This window comes from Choristoneura fumiferana, chromosome 26 (genome assembly GCF_025370935.1).
Source record: "Choristoneura fumiferana chromosome 26, NRCan_CFum_1, whole genome shotgun sequence".
In the NCBI taxonomy this organism is placed as follows: domain Eukaryota; kingdom Metazoa; phylum Arthropoda; class Insecta; order Lepidoptera; family Tortricidae; genus Choristoneura; species Choristoneura fumiferana.
Genome location: NC_133497.1, coordinates 10,705,464 through 10,724,899, shown reverse-complemented (window position 1 = coordinate 10,724,899; position 19,436 = coordinate 10,705,464). Strand labels below are relative to the sequence as shown.

General features: G+C 43.0%; 2 protein-coding genes across 2 annotated transcripts in view; one reads left to right on the top strand and one right to left on the bottom strand.

The window, feature by feature from the left end:
- Nucleotides 1-19,436, top strand: part of LOC141443153 (spectrin beta chain, non-erythrocytic 5-like) — a 181,496-nt gene that overhangs the window by 43,574 nt on the left and 118,486 nt on the right.
- The window catches only part of LOC141443075 (spectrin alpha chain, non-erythrocytic 1-like), a 15,226-nt gene continuing 471 nt past the window's right edge, over nt 4,682-19,436 (bottom strand). Inside the window, exons 2-14 of the mRNA XM_074108287.1 lie at nt 18,950-19,129; nt 17,059-17,231; nt 16,084-16,274; nt 14,500-14,694; nt 12,932-13,106; nt 12,162-12,274; nt 10,504-10,616; nt 10,116-10,240; nt 9,646-9,785; nt 7,490-7,591; nt 6,636-6,709; nt 5,414-5,507; nt 4,682-4,842 (exon numbers count right to left, since the gene is read on the bottom strand). Of these exons, the coding sequence (XP_073964388.1) occupies nt 4,797-4,842; nt 5,414-5,507; nt 6,636-6,709; nt 7,490-7,591; nt 9,646-9,785; nt 10,116-10,240; nt 10,504-10,616; nt 12,162-12,274; nt 12,932-13,106; nt 14,500-14,694; nt 16,084-16,274; nt 17,059-17,231; nt 18,950-19,129 (1,721 nt within the window). The 3' untranslated portion in view covers nt 4,682-4,796. The remainder of the gene's footprint in view (nt 4,843-5,413; nt 5,508-6,635; nt 6,710-7,489; nt 7,592-9,645; nt 9,786-10,115; nt 10,241-10,503; nt 10,617-12,161; nt 12,275-12,931; nt 13,107-14,499; nt 14,695-16,083; nt 16,275-17,058; nt 17,232-18,949; nt 19,130-19,436) is intronic.

Here is a 19,436-nt window from a genome sequence, read left to right as displayed (position 1 = left end):
CGCAGGGCGGCGTCCAGGCGGGCCGCGCGCGCGTCCGCCGCCAAGCACACCGACCTGTAACGGGACTCCAGCTCCGCGCAGAGGGACGCGATCTGTTCATACCAAACATGATTGTAGTTCAAACATCAGTCAAGTGCGAGCCGGACTCGCACACCGAGGGTCTCGTACCTTCGTACCATCAGCCAAATAAGTGGTCTATCAATGAGGGCTATCGTTGTTTGTCTCACTAGATGGCGCACTGTTGCGTGAGGTTTTTAAGTATGGCTTTCAAAGTCTGTTATTACGGGCGTGAAAACAAAGTTTAGATTAAATCATATTTAATACACCTTAAAACCGTGCCATAAAAATATCGAGCATGCCACCGTGTTGCATAGTCCCCGTTTTGTTCGGAAAAAGGGAGGACAAAGGTTTCGAAAGACAAAACTGTCTCAAAACACAGACATTCATGCCCCGGAACGCATATTTGCCATAATTAATTTCAAATATTGCAAAATATTCACAAAATTATTCTAATTATAAATAAACCCGCGTAGCTCACCCAAAAACTATGAGATTTGACATTTCGGAGACCTCACGCTACACTAGCGCCTCTAGTGGCGAATTCATTCGCGATAAGCCCTCATTATTAAACAAGATCCTGTCAAATGAATATGTCGCTAAAGTCGAGCTTTCAAGTTGACAGACACGTCTATTGGCATTATTGTTTTATGACATGCAAAGGATTATCAACTTTAGGGTGATAGACCACATATTTGGCTGATGGTACAATGTTTTTACAACCTTTTGTTTAGTTTCACCTATTCCGTTGTCTGTCTGTCTGTAATCAAATCTTGCAAGTTAAATTCGACCAACTTTCATCGTTCCGATCGTCCTTTCCGATCGATCGTCTCCGCAGGACGGAACTCTTCAACGGTTAATAGCATCGACTTGAAATTTGGTATGCCAATGTAGTTTGGGTGAAAATGCAAGTACAGTCAACAAAAAGTACAGTCAGCAAAACAAGCTTGTATTAAAAATGAAATTTTGATGGTTAGGTTATTTTCCTTCACCTTCTCGTTATCCTTGACAGTCCTCCCATGCTCCAGCGCCCTTTCAACCGCGGGCGCGCGCCCGCGCAGCTCCTCGCGCAGCTTGGCGTGTTTCTTCTGCGCCGTCTGCGCGGCATGCAGGTCGGCCGGCAACGCGTCCGTGGTTGCGGCTGCCCGCTCGGACAGCCACGCCAGCTCCGCTGATACCTCCGCCGCGAATTTGTGCAGTCTGTGGGTAAAGCCGGTTTCAGACTAGCGTCTTATTTGCGGAAAGGTTAATTACAGGCCACCTTATACTAAAATTAATACTTGTCACCTTTAACCTCGTGGGCCCCCGCGTACTTTATAAAGGACCAATGAGGGTTTTCACAGAGGCAAAATATCGTTAGATGGCGATGGTGATGGTGATTTTGCAGGTGGTAGGACCTTGTGCAAGGTCCGCCCGGATTGCTACCACCATCTTGCTCGCTAATCCTGCCGTGAAGCAGCAGTGCTTGCACTGTTGCTTCGGCGTGGAGAGTAAGACAGCCGGTGAAATTACTGGCTTTCTTCTTTCTTTCTTTCTTTTCAGCCATTTTTCGATCCTGTGGATGTAGGCCTCCTTCAAACTCTGCCACTCCTCCTATCTTGCGCTCTCTCTATCCATTTAGGGCCGGCCCACCCTTTTCAGACCCTCGTACCAGCGCATCCGAGGTCTACCTGGAGGCGCTTTTCACCCCATGGCCTCCACTAACGAGCCTCTTGCACCACGAATCATGCTTGCGGGCAACATGTCCAGCCCACTCCCACTTAAGCTTAGCCATGCGCTTGGTTATGTCTGAGACTTGGCTCTGTTGGCGTAGCCACTAAAAAATTACTGGCACTTGAGGTATTCCATCTTAGGCCTCTGGGTTGGCAACGCATCTGCAATACACCTGGTGTTGCAGATGTTTATGGGCGGTGGTATTCTCTTACCATCAGGAGACCCACTTGCTCGTTTGCCTTCCTTTCGTATAAAAAAAGGAAAAAAAACTACCGTGAGGTTCGTTTGACGTTTGCTCGTGATTGGTTAATAACTAAATGAGCCAATCGCAAGCAAACGTCAAACGGGTCTCACGACACTAACGCCATCTAGCGATATTTCCCCTCTGTGAAAACCCTCATTAACACTAAGAATAGAGCCGAATGTACTTTACAAAGTAAAAATGGTTCATTGATTAAAGAAGCTTGAGGATTTTGAAATAATATCCAAAAATAACAAAGCTGGTGAACACGTCTAGGTCTTAAGTAAAAAAGTCTGTTAAAAACGTTAGGTCCCAGTCCCAGGAGATAAACAGACAGTTTTCCTTTCCTGTTTAGGTTAGCTTGAAAAGATCTCTTTCAGGGATAAGTTCGCCTTTGTACTCTTTTGTTTTGTTGTTTTCTTTTTGTGTTTTATGTACAATAAAGTATTAACATACATACATACATACAGAGTTCATTTTTAGTATAAAGTGTCAAATTACTGGCCATCTTATACTATACTGATCGGCAAAGAATCTGGCCCTCAAATGTAAGCAGTAATAGGGAAATTTGTATGTAATGGACCAAATTTTGTGCCGTTGAGTATAAAATGAATTCTGGTCACATATAAATAGAATTCATTTTTAGTATAAGGTCGTAAACTTAAAATGGTTGAAAAACTCCCGACATAGTCATTTCCAGGTTAAATATCTTAAAAACAGCTAAACATATTTTTATCGAACATAGCTGTGAACCACCGCCAGGAAATCCGCTTTCACGTAAAAGAAACGTCATTGAAATCGGTCCATCCGTTTGAGAACTACGTTGCCACATTGTATAGCACTCCTTTTTTGCGTCGAGGGTTTAAAACGCGGCAACCACTAGATGGCGCTCGAAAGTCATAGCAACCTGGCCTTCACTAGATGGCGCTGTAACACATTGGAAATGTGGCGTCCACTAGATGTCGCTACTCACTGCAAGCTCTCCTCCAGCTTCGCGCGACGCGCCGCCGCGTGCGGCTGCAACGCGCGAACAGCTTGCAGCAGCGCTGCCGACTCGCGCTCAATGGCTGGCGCGTCGAAATGCCCCAGGGACACTAAGTCCGCCCCTTGGCTGGCCAGCGTGGTCGCCTTTTGCTCCCACTGGGTCAGCTCTTGCTCCAAAGTCTGTGGGAAAAAGGTAATACGAATGAAATAACAAACTATGGGGACATACCTGGAGACCCATGCAGGTGGTAGGACCTTGTGCAAGGTCCGCCCGGATTGCTACCACCATCTTGCTCGCTAATCCTGCTGTGAAGCAGCAGTGCTTGCATTGTTGTGTTTCGGCGTGGAGAGTAAGACAGCCGGTGAAATTACTGGCACTTGAGGTATCCCATCTTAGGCCTCTAGGTTGGCAACGCGTCTGCAATACCCCTGGTGTTGCAGACGTTTATGGGCGGTGGTGATCTCTTACCATTAGGAGACCCACTTGCTCGTTTGCCATCCAGTCAAATAAAAAAAATAAAAAAGACCCTGTTTTTACAGCTCGGAATCATGGACTGAGTCTGCCGCCCAAATTTTGTTGAAGTCGGATAAACTCAGGGTATAATGGTAGATAGAAATGCCCACCTGATGTTGAGTCAGCAGTCGCTTGCAGCTCCTGAGGTCGGAGCCGACCTCTTCGCTCTTGAGCGCTCTCTCCAAGTCAACCAGTCGGGCCTTGGCGTCTTCTACCGACCTTTAAAAAAATTTGAACACCAAAATATTAATCCAATGTATCACAAAATAGATCGGGAATCCATTTTAGTACATATATTTGTTACGAAGACTGATAAGTTTGTGGCGAGCCCTAGCGCCATCTAGTTGTCTCAAAGAAAAACTGTAACATCGTGCAGCGCACGATTGAAGTTTCTCAACTAGGACGTATAAATGCAACTTTCAACAGTCTTACTACGGACTTCAGTCGATCGATCGATGGTAGAGTAGTGGTCGGCGTCGATCGATAGTTTCTACTACACCAATCGATCAATCGTTTCGTTTTTCGACCAGTATCCGTCGATCAGCGAACCTACCACACAATAATACGGGAAGTCCTACACCCATATAAATATTTAAAAACAATTAGATAAGCTAAGCAACAGAATATTGGAAAACCCCCGACATTGTCACTTCAAAGTTCAATATCTCAGAAACGGCTGAACCGTTTTTGATAAAACATGTCTAAGAACCATCGCTAGAAATCCTGCTTTCAAATAAAAAAACCGCATTCAAATCGGTTCACCCATTTAAGAGTTACAGACACACAGACTCACATAGCGGTCAAACTTATAACACCCCTCATTTTGCGTCGGAGGTTAAAAAAGTGCTCTGCGGTGCTGGCTAAATTGTACGTGTGTATGAAGTTTATTTGGATAAGCCGCGGCAGCAGTGGTATGATCTATGGCCTCTCAAGCAGAGGATCGTGGGTTCAAACCCCAGCTCGCACCTCAGTTTCTCGGAATTTATGTGCGAAATTACATTTGAAATTTACCATGAGTTTTATGGTGAAGGAAAATAACGAGGAAACTTGCACAGACCTGCGAAGAAATTCAAGTGATTGTGAAGTTTGCAATCCGCATTGCGCCCGCGTGGGTACTACAGTGGGACATATATAGGCATACGTATGTATGAAATGATGATGTAGTTAATGTAACCAACCTGCGGTGCTGACTCTGCAGCGCGGCCTGCCGCAGCTTCCCCCCCTTGTCGCGGGAGGCCGCCACCAGCTCCTCCCACGCGCGGGCCGCGGCCTCCAAACGGGAGGACACTACCTCCGCCCGCCCGGGGTCCGACTTCTGGAGGGACTGGCCGATCTGATGAAAAAAGTTTATCAAATAATGTACTGAATCAGATCGCTCGGTGAATTGACACTGTCGATCGACGATCATACAATGAGGGCTATCGTTTTTTGTCTCACTAGATGGCGCACTGTTGCGTGAGGTTTTTAAGTATGGCTTTCAAAGTCTGTTATTACGGGCGTGAAAACAAAGTTTAGATTAAAATCATATTTAATACACCTTAAAACCGTACCATAAAAATATCGAGCATGCCACAGTGTTAAAAAAGGGAGGACAAAGGTTTCCGAAAGACAAAACTGTCTCAAAACACAGACATTCATTGCCCCGGAACGCATATTTGCCATAATTAATTTCAGATATTGCAAAATATTCACAAAATTATTCTAATTATAATAAAGCCGCGTAGCTCACCCAAAAACTATGAGATTTGACATTTCGGAGACCTCACGCTACACTAGCGCCTCTAGTGGCGAATTCATACGCGATAGCCCTCACTGGTGTAGTAGAATCTGTCGATTGACGCGATTGGTGTGGCAACACCATTAAGAAAATAAAAAGAACGGCGTGTATTAACATAATAACATACACTCTCAACGTTCCGCAGCTGTTTCTCGTTAGCTTGGAGCTCCGCTTCGAACGCTTCGTGCTTCTGCAGCTTGCGCTCCAAGTTCGCCAGGTCTCTGCAAGATGAGTTATCATTGTTATTGAAATTAATGTAAATATTACGCTACAATCCTGGTTTGACTTGTTGAGGTTTAACTGTTTCGAAGATGGTTAAACTGATCGAGTGTTGCCATTATTTCCGGTTGCGAACTTCCTTCCTCTGGTGTTCGTGTCGTCATAGTGTGTTGTGTTTTTATGTTTTAGTTTTTAAATGGGTCCCACTGAAAAACAGCGTTGCGGCTTGCCGTAACACTATGCTGAGTGGGGTCCACTTTATACTATTCGATGTTTTTTTTTTTTTGGTTCTCTCCATCTAATGTATTTTTATGTGTATCGAATATGTGTAAAAAAATGTTTCTCTCTCTCTCTCTCATGAAGGGGTAATGTAAAACATAGGGGTTCAAATGTTTCTAGAATGTTACAACACGTTATTAGGTAAGTTTAACTGAGATAGTGAAGGTTTCTTATCGGTTCGTTTCTTAAGGTTCGTGCGGGATAGCGATAAACGAATTCTACGTTGACGGAGTCGCGGGTAACGGATTGTAGATAGGTAATTAAGATGAACCATTCAGTTTAGTTCCTGGATATAAAGTTTAACTTAGATTCATTGAAATTGCCTACTTACCATTATTAGTATTACGTACAAAGATTATATCTATCTATCTATCTATCTACAATAATCCTACTTCCTACTAATCCTACTAATATTATAAATGTGAAAGTTTGTGAGTGAGTGAGTGAGTATGTTTGTTACTTCTTCACGCTGAAACGGCTGGACGGATTTGGATGACATTTGGCAAAAAGTTAGTTTATAACCTTTATTAGTTAGTTTAAAACACATAGGCTACTTTTTATTCCGATATTCCCACGGGATAGGGATTAAATCTTGAAATTTCAACCGCTGGGGTTAGAGTAATGAAACTTAGGACAGTTGTTCTTAACACAACCTCAATGATGACCACGATCTAAATTTCGGAATTCCCAGGGGAATTTTGTAAAATCCCGGAATTACAATTGTAACTACCAGATCGAATAGTTTACGCGTGCGAAGCCGCGGGTAAAATCTAGTTGTTTAAATAAATGACTTTTGAGCCTCAAAATCGCCCAGGAGCTATACATTATATGTAAATTGTTGTTTTAAGTACCTGTAGCTTTGATCCTTGGCAGTTCGAGTCTTATCTTGAACCCAAGCTTGTAGTTCTTCCGTCGACGCCAAAAACTATAAATGAAACATTTCAATCATTAACCTTTAATTAATTATAATGTGTAATCGGAAAGATGAAATGACGTGGAGAAATAAAGGGATTTTTTGTAGTAATTGATAAAAAAAAAAAAACATCACGGGACAATTCACACCAATTGACTTAGGCCCAAAGTAAGCTTAGCAAAGCTTGTGTTATGGGTACTAAGCAACGGATAAATAAATATATAAAGATAGATACATACCTAAATACATATTCAACACCCAAGACCCGAGAACAAACATTCGTATTTTTCATACAAATATCTGCCCCGGCCGGGAATCGAACCCGGGACCTCAAGCTTCGTAGTCAGGTTCTCTAACCACTAGGCCATCTGGTCGTCTGAGGTCGTTAATGTTATGGACAGCTAATAAAAATATTCGTTTAGGTTAGGTTAGGTTAAAAATAACTGGTAGAAGAAGCTATGTAATTTTGATATAGATATTGCGAATTAGGTAAGTATAATGAAAGATGTTTTAATTTATTAAATTCTACTCAAGTCGTTAACATTTTTAAGTTTAGTTAACTATGGTTTTATCTCGTTAGTTGAAGTACGGTTAATTTTTAAGTTTAGTTAGTCTTAGTCGAGTTTTAGATCAGATCATTTTTAAGCCCACTTATTGTGACTTAGACGTGAGTAACGTGCTTGTTTTCACAATGAGTGAGTCTCACGATATTTTCCTGTTCAACTTAGTTATTCTAAGATTAGCTAGTCTTAGTTAATTTGATTTAAGTTTAGTTAGTTTTAGTTCAGTTACCTGTTGGTGCGCCAAGTTGGCGAGCAGCGCGCGTCTCCGCTCGGCGGCCCCCCGCGGACCGCGGCCCGCCGCGCCGCCACCGCCGCCATGCGACTCGAGATGCTATAACAATAACATAACAATTATATTATGATTGGTTTTTTTGGAGTCTTTTTGTATTTTTTATTTCAACTCCAAATTAAATAAAATTTAATTTGAAAATACAAACTGAAATAAAGATGCACAGAAAAAACAGAAAAATAAGACCATCACTGGGAATCGAACCCAGGTGAACCCAGTGATGGAGTTATTTTTCTGTTTTTTCTGTGCATCTTTATTTCAGTTTGTATTTTCAATTTAGGTTTTACGGGATGACCGTAAAAGTAAAAATTTGGAATTGAAATAAAAAATACCAAAAAGATTCCAAAAAAAAAACAATCTTAAAATTTAATTTGATTATTAATTTGATTGCTTAGTAACGACATCTCTTATCTGGGTGAGCGGTTAGTTCCGAAAGAGAGTGACGTCTGTCGACGAAACATAGATGTCGCTAGTGCTGCTGCTTCAGTAGCATAGTAGAAATAAGCAACCTGAGATATGTATGCATAGGAAAAATTCGTGTCTAGATTCCTGTCCAGCAGTGCTGTAGGGGTTATAGCACGCAGCACGGATTGCTGAGGACCTGGGTTCGATTCCAAGTGCTGGTATCTTTTTCTGGTTTTTCCGTGCATCCATGTCTCAGTTTGTATTTTCGATAACAATAATATGTCTAATTAATTTACAAAACTTACTACTTCTGTAAAGTTACAAATATGTTACAAGATCGTGACATTTAATAGGGTCCCCAGACGCTACTTAAAACCCCATGATCGGACTGCACCGTTCGACCGGTTCGATTTATAGTAACTTCTTACGACAAACACACCGATCAATGCCGTCGATCGGTTATAGAATGTATTTTTTGACATCGATCGACAGTTTCCACTACACCAATAGATTGAGCGTCGCTCGGCGGTAGAATGTATTGTCTGACTTCAACCGATAGTTTCTACTAGATTAGATTAGATTTATTTATTACCTTTTGAAAAAATACATTAAAAGCACATGTCAGTTAATTACAAGAAATTCACAAAAGGATCGTCAAATGTATACAAAAAATAAATCTTATTAAGTATAATAAATAGTCAGGGAGAATAAAAAATAAAAAAATAAATAAATTTAAAATGTCAAATTAGAATTCAATTCACTACAGCAATCGATCAATCGTTTGTCGGCCGATATCTGTCGAAAAGCTAAATCTACTCACCCAGAGTTGGCTTATACCCTGAGACCTAGTTTCCCCCTCCTTGTGCCTCTTCCCAGACCCAGGATAGGATAGCATAGATGCGGTATACTGAATGAGACGCAGCGTGGCGCTCTTTCTACGCGAGCGCCGCCAACTGGCTGGCTTGTTCTGCGCGCTGACAGTGTTACCACACCAATCGATCGATCCCCGATCGTTGGTGCATGTATTTTTAGACTTTGATCGTCAGTTTTTACTACACCAATCGATCCGTGGTAGACCGGATTGGTCGAAGTATACAGGCAGTTTTACTACAGATATTGATCGATGGTAGAATGTATTAGTCGACTTTGATCGACTGTTCCTACTAGACCAATGAGGGCTATCGCGTATGAATTCGCCACTAGAGGCGCTAGTGTAGCGTGAGGTCTCCGAAATGTCAAATCTCATAGTTTTTGGGTGAGCTACGCGGGTTTATTTATAATTAGAATAATTTTGGGAATATTTTGCAAAATCTGAAATTAATTATGGCAAATATGCGTTCTGGGACAATGAATGTCTGTGTTTTGAGACAGTTTTGTCTTTCGGAAACCTTTGTCCTCCCTTTTTTCCGAACAAAACGGGGACTATGCAACACTGTGGCATGCTCGATATTTTTATGGTACGGTTTTAAGGTGTATTAAATATGATTTTAATCTAAACTTTGTTTTCACGCCCGTAATAACAGACTTTGAAAGCCATACTTAAAAACCTCACGCAACAGTGCGCCATCTAGTGAGACAAAAAACGATAGCCCTCATTGGTGACACTTAGAGTCTGGCTTCCGATTCGTCGTGCCTCTTCATCAGAGCCAATGGTCATACAGATTGATGGTGAACGTGTGCGGTATACTGACTGCGGCGCGGCGTGGTGTCCCCTCTGCGCGAGCGCATGCGCCCGCTGGTGCAGCGCCTGCAGCCGCTCGTCCTGCGCGGTCAGGCGGGCCTCCAGCTCCTCGTGGCGCTTCAGGAGCGCTGATGCCTCGTCCACGGACGCCTGCGACCAAGTTATACTAGATTGTCGTGGCATGGAAGTAGTTAATTGCTGGCTGAGTATGAGTATAAACGAAGCCAAGAGACTAATATAAATCTTTTCTCAAAATATATTATGACATTTAATTTTATTCCAATAACTATTTTATGCTTTCCCGCCTTTTTCAATTGAGATAACTGCATTTGTATTTTCAACCGAAAACAACAATAAAAAAACTCGTGCCGGCTCGGGCTATATGAACGTCTCAGGTGAAATGGCTCGTTTTATGCTCTTGTTGCACAATCTACTATTTTAACAAATTATTATGCGGTGTTAATTTTGTTTTACGCTCACCCCGCTCTGGTTGTACTCCAAGAAAGCCTCGTGCGCGCCGCTGGACGCGTCGATCTGGTCCGCCTCGCGGTTGAACGCCTGCAACTCCACCAGTTCGCGCAGGAACGCTTCCTTCTCCTGCCAACCTGAAACCAGAGGACCAATAAGCAAAACTGGCCGGTGAAATTACTGGCACTTAAGGTATCCCATCTTAGGCCTCTAGGTTGGCAACGCATCTGCAATCCCCCGGTGTTGCAGGTGTCTATGGCCGGTGGTAATCTCTTACCATCAGGATACCCACTTGCTCGTTTGCCATCCAGTCGAATAAAAATATATATATATAGATTTTAAGACAACTTCTTGACGTCGTATAAAGTTATGTCTATGTCGAAGTTTGTAACAGACGTACCTTTCTTGACGGCCTTCTGTTCATCCTCCAGATGTTTGATACGTTCGGCCACGTCAGTGAGCGCGGGGTTGTTGCCGACCAATTGCCGACCCAGACCGATCACCTCCTTAAACCTGCACGCAGAATACACAATTGGTCAATGTATTTGTTTAATAAAGTAAAACCAGAAAATAGCTGAAAACATTTCAATGACTTGTCTTTTAAAATGTCCATATCGAAAATACAAACTGAAACCTAGATGTACAGAAAAACCAGAAAAAGAGACCAGCGCTGGGAATCGAACCCAGGTCCTCAGCATTCCGTGCTGCGTGCTATACCCCTACACTACCACTGGACAGGAGTACAGACACAAATTTCTCCTATGCACCACATATCTCAGCTTGTTTGTTTCTTATTTAGTCACTTAAGCAGCGACACTAGCGACATCTATGTTTTAGCCCTTATCGAGAAACTTTCAACACCCCATTGGAACTAACCGCTCACCCGGACAAGAGATGTCGCTATTAAGCAATCAATATTTTTGTAATTTTTTCCTGAGTTCGATTCCCAGCGCTGGTCTCTTTCTGATTTTTCTGTGCATATTTCAGTTTGTATTTTCGATATGGATTTTACGGTCATTAAAAGCAACAAAATTTGGCGTTGAAATAAAAAATACAAAAAGACTCCAAAAACCAATCTTATAACTATCCTTTAGGTAGTGCCACCAGAGTTGAGGTCACGCACACAAGAGCACGTCATGTAATGACAGCGGGGTTTTGACATTCACTCATTCATTTAATTCATTTTCTTTTTCTGCAATCAGTTCTTCATATAGCTGTGTGTGTAATCATTCACTTCAACTCTCGCGGCACTCAACCTATACTATTGTTAGGTTTAAACTGAATCATACTTTTGTAAAAAAAACGAAAAAGAAAAGCCCTAGGCAAAAGCAGCAGGGCTACTACGAAACTCGAAACTCGAGGTTCGTGTCGTGCGGTCCCTCTCGCTCTCGTATTAAATAGCATAAGTGTCAGAGGGACCGCACGACACGAACTTCGAGTTTCGAGTTTCGTAGTAGCCCTGCTGTTCTCGGGATCTTCAGCGATCATCATCATCGCAGCCTATATACGTCCCACTGCTGGGCACAGGCCTTCTCTCAGATGAGAGAGCTTGGGCAGTAGTTCCCACGCGGGCCCAGTGCGGATTGAGAACTTCACACGCACCATTGAATTGCTCTCAGGTTTGTGCAGGTTTCCTCTCGATGTTTCCTTCACCGTAAAGCTCGTGGTAAATTTCAAATGTAATTCCGCACATGAATTTCGAAAAACTCAGAGGTGCGAGCCGGGGTTTGAACCCACAATTCTCTGCTTGAGAGGCGATAGGTCAAACCACTCGGCCACATATCACTGAAATCCCAATCTAGTTTAGGAATTAAAAAATATAAATGGTTCATTTAAACAATTACAAAAATTGGATTTCCGTTAGTCCCACACTAAGCTAGCAATGTCACGTGGCAACATGATTCGTGGTATAAACAATTGATTTAATTAAATCACTAAATTACTAACAAAATAAGAAGATGGGTAACAATTTTAGTTGTGATTGCTGGACCAACAACGAGACTGATGGAGTCCATAGAAATACATATTAAAAAGTATTCAAAACATTGTACAACTTACTCGTCATCGTGAGTCTTGATGTCGTCTTCTAATTCTCTGTGCTCTTTCAGCAATGACTCTGCGGTAGCGACGTCCTTCGCAGTCGCTTCCTGCGCCAATTCTTCATGCACTTTCTGAAAAAAAAAATGCAAACGTAACACCAAATAACACAAGAAACACCATAACAGACAACGAAAAAGTACAGGACGTCCACCAACGAGACGGCGGGTTCAACAAAAAGCAACTCGAGGTCTATGGGAGAGGCCTATGTCCAACAGTGGACGTGCTATGGCTGAGATGATGATGATAACAATGATGGTGACCATAAAAGGAAACCCCAGATGGTCAAATTTCTAACTGTCATAATAAAACGTTCTTCCATCCCATTGGTATGAGGGCAAGCGGTAAGAAATGTTAATGGTCTTATTACCACTTTCCACCCCATTGGTTTCCTGAGTGTGGGAAGTAAAGAGCCACAAACTGTAGCTATTCATAGGATTGTTAATTGTCTTATTAGAACTTACCTCTCCATTAGTTTACGGATTATAAAAGTCTAATTTTGGGATGAGACATACGATCTCACCTGTTTTCAGTTGTTTATTTGCAAATGTTTTACTACTCCGTTCCATCATATTGGTTTCCGGAGTATATCGCGAATTCTATTTCTATTTTTATTATTATTATTCTTATCCATGTCACTTCACGTCATGTAATGTCACGAATAAATGTTGTCTTTCTTTCTTTCTTTCTTTCTATATGCTGTGCTTTAATAAGAGCTGAGTTTTCCTCACCTGGAGCCAGTCGTCCAGGTTATTGGCGCTCCTCTGGAAGATCTGGTGTCCCACGGCGCTCTCGAGCCGGGAGCGGCGCTCGGCGGCGCGCGCGCGGCACCGCTCCCACACTGACTGTATCTCTTTCTGGCGAGCTTCGACGTTCGCTCGCTCCGTTGGGTATTGAGATTTGACGCTGGAGGGAAAAATTCAATTACAATTAAACAATTTAATGTTGCACTCAAAGACGTAATTTACAACTTGCCCGTTTGTTGTTGGGTTAAATCTTGGAAATTCATTTTGACCTACTTTCTTTTGACGGATTACTTTAAATTTAGCATACTTATATAATATATTAGTCTGATATTTAAATTTTGATTGTCCCGCCAGGATCGTCTCCGTAGGACGGAACTCCTCAACGGTAAATGCTACGGTAACGTAGTTTGTATGACAATACAAGTGCAATCAACAAGAAGTACAGTCAGCAAAAAAGCTTGCATTAAAACAGAAATTTTCAACAAAAAACTTTGTTTCAACCTCACCATAGCGCCAACTAGCGTGACACACTCACCAGCTCTAGTAGCTTTAATGGTTCAGTTACCTGTGGGTTTGCAACCATTTAAGGAGGCTGCATGAAAATAGAATAAATATTGCATAAATAAATATAAATGCAGGTGTAAGGTCTATCACCATCTAATTGGCTAATACTGCCGCCAAGCAGCAGTACTTACATTATGTTCACTGTTCCAACGTGGACAGTAAGATAACCAGTATAATTACTGCAATGGGGTATTCTATGCTAAGCTGGCAACGTGTCTTCAATCGTCTGATGTTGCTGGTATACATGAGGGTAACGCTCATTTACCATCAGCTCACCCACTTGCTCGTTTGCTACTTTATCTCATATAAAAAAAACTCTCCACCGTATAAACATAACTTCTGCACTTTTATTTTTGTTAAGTAGCTCAATTCATTTAGGGGCTGTTTCACCATCCATTGATTAGTGTTAACTGGCGTTTAGGTGTGATGCCGTCTCTATTTGTTTTGTTCGAATAGACGGAGACGGGATCACATTTAACCGTCGGTTAACGCTAATCAATGGATGGTGAAACAGCCCCTTAATCTCTTGTCTAAATTGAAAAAAGTCAAGGGAAGTTAATCTTATCAAATTTTCTAGGATATTTTTAGTCTGTTTACCATTTGACTCGTTTCAAGTATTCTTTTTGTTTAGACGTTTCAAAGCAACCGCAACAAAATTTGTCGTACACAGCTCGCAAATATCATAATGGTTTTTTTTTTTTTTATTCAACTGGATGGCAAACAAGCAAGTGGGTCTCCTGATGATAAGAGATCACCACCGCCCATAGACACCTGCAACACTAGGGGGATTGCAGATGCGTTGCCAACCTAGAGACCTAAGATGGGATACCTCAAGTGCCAGTAATTTCACCGGCTGTCTTACTCTCCACGCCGAAACACAACAGTGCAAGCACTGGTGCTTCACGGCAGGATTAGCGAGCAAGATGGTGGTAGCAATCCGGGCGGACCTTGCACAAGGTCCTACCACCTGCAATGGTAATGGTACTCACTCGTCTGCCAGCAGACTGACAGTATGCACTTTCTCCCTCAGCGGCTCGAGTTCTCTCTCTAACTGCGCGTGGCGTCTCTGGAGCGCCTGGACGGTCCTCAGGTCCGCGGCGGGTGCTCCGCTCGCGGCCAGCTGCTGCTCCTTCTCGCCCATCCAATCTAGGGCTTCGTCGCAGGTTCGGCTGAAGAGTTCCACGCTAAAAAAGAGGTTAATACTGTATGTTAATATGTTAATAAAACCTTCCAAGAGCATGTCGAACCATGCTCAGTGTAGGGTTCCGTAGCCATTTAAAAAAAAAATCGTGAAAAGTTGACCAGCAAAAGAAGCACAGATTTTTGGCAATAGCTTATAACCGGTAGGTATATCCGACCATGTGTGAAACCAACTTTGGTTCGTTATATTTTTTGGACATGGAATTTGGAAGATAAGGAGGGGAGACACAATTTATACAACTTTCGGAGTCATTATTTCCGAATATTTTCACATAGGTAGTAGATTTTAAAAAACCTAACTTGTGTTTTGCTACACGTTGATTTTTTATAAAAATTCAGGTTCTGAGAGCAAAAATATTTATTTTTATTTTTACAAGCTTTTATTTAGTTTCACCTGTCCCGTTGTCTGTCTGTAATCAAATCTTGCAAGTTAAATTCGACCAAATTTTAATAGTTGGACTGACTTGAAATTTGGTATACTTATGTAACTTGCGTGACAATACAATAATCTAGTAGTGACATCCTGGTAGTACGGCCAGGATCGTCTCCGCAGGATGGAACTCTTCAACAGATAATGGCATTGACTTGAAATTTGATATGCAAGTGCAGTTTGGGTGACAATACATGATGATAATAAAACTAAATTTTTACCAAAAACTTATTAAATACGCGTAGTGCGCGACTTGCAGCAACCGTCGTGGCGTGTGCTCCAAGAGGAAGGGCTACGAATCAGCCCGAAACATGTGAAGCCAAGCTCGATATATGGTGTGAGTTATCCAGCTTTATTTCACTACTGTTTACCCGCGACAGATGCAGCAGTTGATTAAAAATTGCGAGATTTTACAAAATTCCCGTGGGAATTATACCGTGGTCTTTAGGCACTTGTCCCACCGCCGACGATGAGCGAGAAGCGAGTAGAGCGAGTAACTAGAAACGAGTGGGCGAGCAGCGAGAAGCGAGTGTAGTTTTGTCGCTGGCTGTAAGCGAGTGTTCGCGTGCGACGGGCGATTACTCGCTCCACTCGACTCGCTCGTGCGGGGCGGCCGCCAAGCTGACATCGCTGAGCGAGTATCTATAGCTCAGCGAGTTTTATAGCTCTTGTCGCTGCGACAAAAGATGTAAGAGCGAGTTCTCGCCGACAGTCAGCCAGCCAGCGATCAACTATTAATATATGTGTCTCTTTTACTCACACAGGATCTTATATCTTTTGTTCGTTTCTTGAGCGAGAAAATAGTCGATAGCCAATCGTTTCCTCGCTGGCGGTGAGACAAGTGCCTTATACACACACACACATACAAACTTTCGCATTAATAATATTAATCCGATGAGTGAGGCTCACTGTAGTTTCAGGTTCAAAGATTCGATGTCGTTACCTGGATGCCCCTTCCAGACTCTTCTCCTTCTGTTGTTTGAGCCTCAGCAGGCGCTCCCACTGCTGCCGCAGCTGCTGTCTCCTGGCGGCCGCCTTGCTGGCCTGCCCGTGGGCGGTCGCCACCAGCTCCTCAGCGGCGGCGTCGATGTGCTCCAAGCGCTTGGACGCCGCCGACAGGTCAGTCACGAATTTCTGGGGATAATGGCGCTCAGTTTACTGGTGACGAATTCCTGAACGGCGTTTTTGTTTTAAATTACATTAAAATTAGAATAAAATAAAATTAACATTTATTTTAAGTTAGTTTTATGCATATATTTAAAGATGCCTTAATTTTTCAAAAAAACTATGGACTGACAATAGACTTTTTAAGTCGGAAATATTTCTTTTGAGTTGAAAAACAAACGTTCGTACGTTTTGTTAAGTCAGCCATTTCTACTAAGTCAGTAATTTGTGCTCGCCAATAAAAACTGGCGATACATCGGCCGTTATTACATTATCTAAATATGTATCCTCGCTGAGTATGTGGCATTCGAAAACTTTTAAACTTGGCACAGTAACGGAAAACGGAAATAAAAAAACGAAACTTGATTTAAAGTATAGTTTAATTGATCCGGATACCCTTTATCTAGCATAATCTTGTTTCTTGCATTGTCTTGTTTTGCACAGCTTAGCTAAACAAGATTATTCCGATATTAGTAGTAGTAGTATTAGTAGATTATTATGCGAAATGATACTATGCGATACGAGATTATGCCATAACCTAACCAACAAAAAGTTGTCACTTCAAAGTATAATATCTCAAAAATGGCTAAACCGATTTTGATGTCACACAGACAGACAGACACTTATAACACCCCTCTTTTGGCGTCGGGGGTTAAAAATTGCAGGAACTTGCCTATATCTATCTGGATCTGATTTCAGGTTTCCATTTATTTAGTAAACACCTTGTACTCTTAGCTTGTATAGATTGTCTGACCTCATATTTCCTCTTGGCGGTGTCCACGGTGTCCTCAGCGTCCTCCGCCCTCAGCATGCGCTCCTTGTCTTTAATCCACTTGTCGAAGTCGTCGCACTCCGCGAAGAAGCTGTACAGTTTGATGGCGTCCTCCAGCTGCGCGCGGCGCGCCGCCGACAACGTCAGCAGTTCATCTACGAGTTAATGAAAATAGATTACATAATAGTATTTTATCTACACCCATATAGTAAATCCTCAATTATGCGTTCAAAAACCATAGGTAATGACCAGCATTACGACATTGGATTCTATTATGAACACGGCTGTATCGTAATGGTCATTACGATACAGAAATCTGTATCGTAATAAGATTTCATACATCATTACAGCACTGGGGGGGGGGGGGGCGGCGCCGCGACCACGTGCAGCAGCAGCTCGTGGGGCAGACATACCTACCTAGTTCTCGTTAATGCAGGTCATTCTCAATGGTTCGCGGAACACATGATAGAGGATTTAATATATGGATATAGATAAAATATTGTATGCAACTGTACGTAATTAGGCCTTAAAACACTCATGTGACCCTATTATGAAACTCGGCTACGCCTCGTTTCATAAAACCACACTCATGTTTTAAGGACCCCTATTACGATACAGTTGCATAAAATACTATTATGCAACTGTATCGTAATAGGGGTCCTTAAAACACAAGTGTTTCATAATAGGGTCGCATGAGTGTTTTAAGGCCTAATTACGTACAGTTGCATACAATATTTTATCTATATCCATATATTAAATAGATAAAAATGCATTTCGACACAAATAAATAATGGAATGACACGGTATTAAAGTATTACGACGACCGGATGGCCAAGTGTATTTGTAGTTGTTAGTTGTATTTATCTATATAAGTATGTTTATCCGTTGCCTGGTATCCATAGTACCAATCTTTGCTTAGATTGGGACAACATCAATTGGTGTCAAGTGTCTAGTAGCCTCTGGGGATCTGCTACCTAGCCTCGCCTCGTACTTCGTTGCTTGTCTCGCGTCTAATGTCTCGTCTCGCGTCTATTGTCTCGTCTCGCGTCTAATGTCTCGTCTCGCGTCTAATGTCTCGTCTCGCGTCTAATGTCTCGTCTCGCGTCTAATGTCTCGTCTCGCGTCTAATGTCTCGTCTCGCGTCTAATGTCTCGTCTCGCGTCTAATGTCTCGTCTCGCGTCTAATGTCTCATCTCGCGTCTAATATCTCGTCTCGCGTCTAATGTCTCGTCTTGCGTCTAATATCTCGTCTCGCGTCTAATGTCTCGTCTCGCGTCTAATATCTCGTCTGGCGTCTGATGTCTCATCTCGCGTCTAATGTCTCGTCTCGCGTCTAATGTCTCGTCTCGCGTCTAATGTCTCGTCTCGCCTCTAATGCCGGCTGTACACACTCGCCTCTCGCCTCTCGCCGAGAGTCCTTGGGCGAGAGCTCTCGACGAATGCACACCATGTACACACTCGTGCACGTCATTTGAACAGAGGATATCGGCCACGATGGACCTGGAAACTGCTGCGTCTTTACACAAATACAGTAAGCGGGCAACTAAATGAACGAGGTGTACATGCTTGGTCTCGTTTACCTCGCGAGAGCGGACGAGACCCTTTGACTCGGCCGCAAAAAACCGACACGCGGCCGAGGCGAACCGAGGCGAGAACCGAGCGGGCGAGACAAGGCGAGAGCATCATGTACACACTCGTTCTCGGTCAGTCTCGGGGTGTCTCGGCGAGTGTGTACAGCCGGCATAATATCTCGTCTGGCGTCTGATGTCTCATCTCGCGTCTATTGTCTCGTCTCGCGTCTAATGTCTCGTCTCGCGTCTAATGTCTCGTCTCTTGTCTGTCTCGTCTCTCGTCTGACCTCACATGTACTAACCATAGTCGTTCTGGATGTCGTCAATGCGCTTGGTGACGGCGGGGGGGGCGGGGGCGTGCGGGGGCGGCGCGGGGCGCGGCGCGCGGGGCGGCCCCTCCTCACGGGCACCACTTGCTTCACCAGGACCGTCTTCTTCACTCGCTGGATGGTGCGGACCTTCTCCGGCCGGCGGACTTGGACCTAAATCATTTTAAAATTATCAGGGCGGCCACATACTGAATTCCGTAATACATCACGCACGTATGTTTATATTCAATTCCGAACGCACAGGAAGGTGCCGAATTAGAGAAAAGTTCAAACGAAAAATTACTGTCTGTATGTGGTAGGTCCATAGATTTGTATCGATTTACTGCGTTCGAAACGGAGTTCCGTGTATGTGGCCACATAATTAACCTCAAAAACATTCCATGATCTAGAAAAATTTCTAAGTTTTAAAATCCCACTTCAAAAATCTCAAATCAACGCCACAGCTCTCAGCTATATCCCA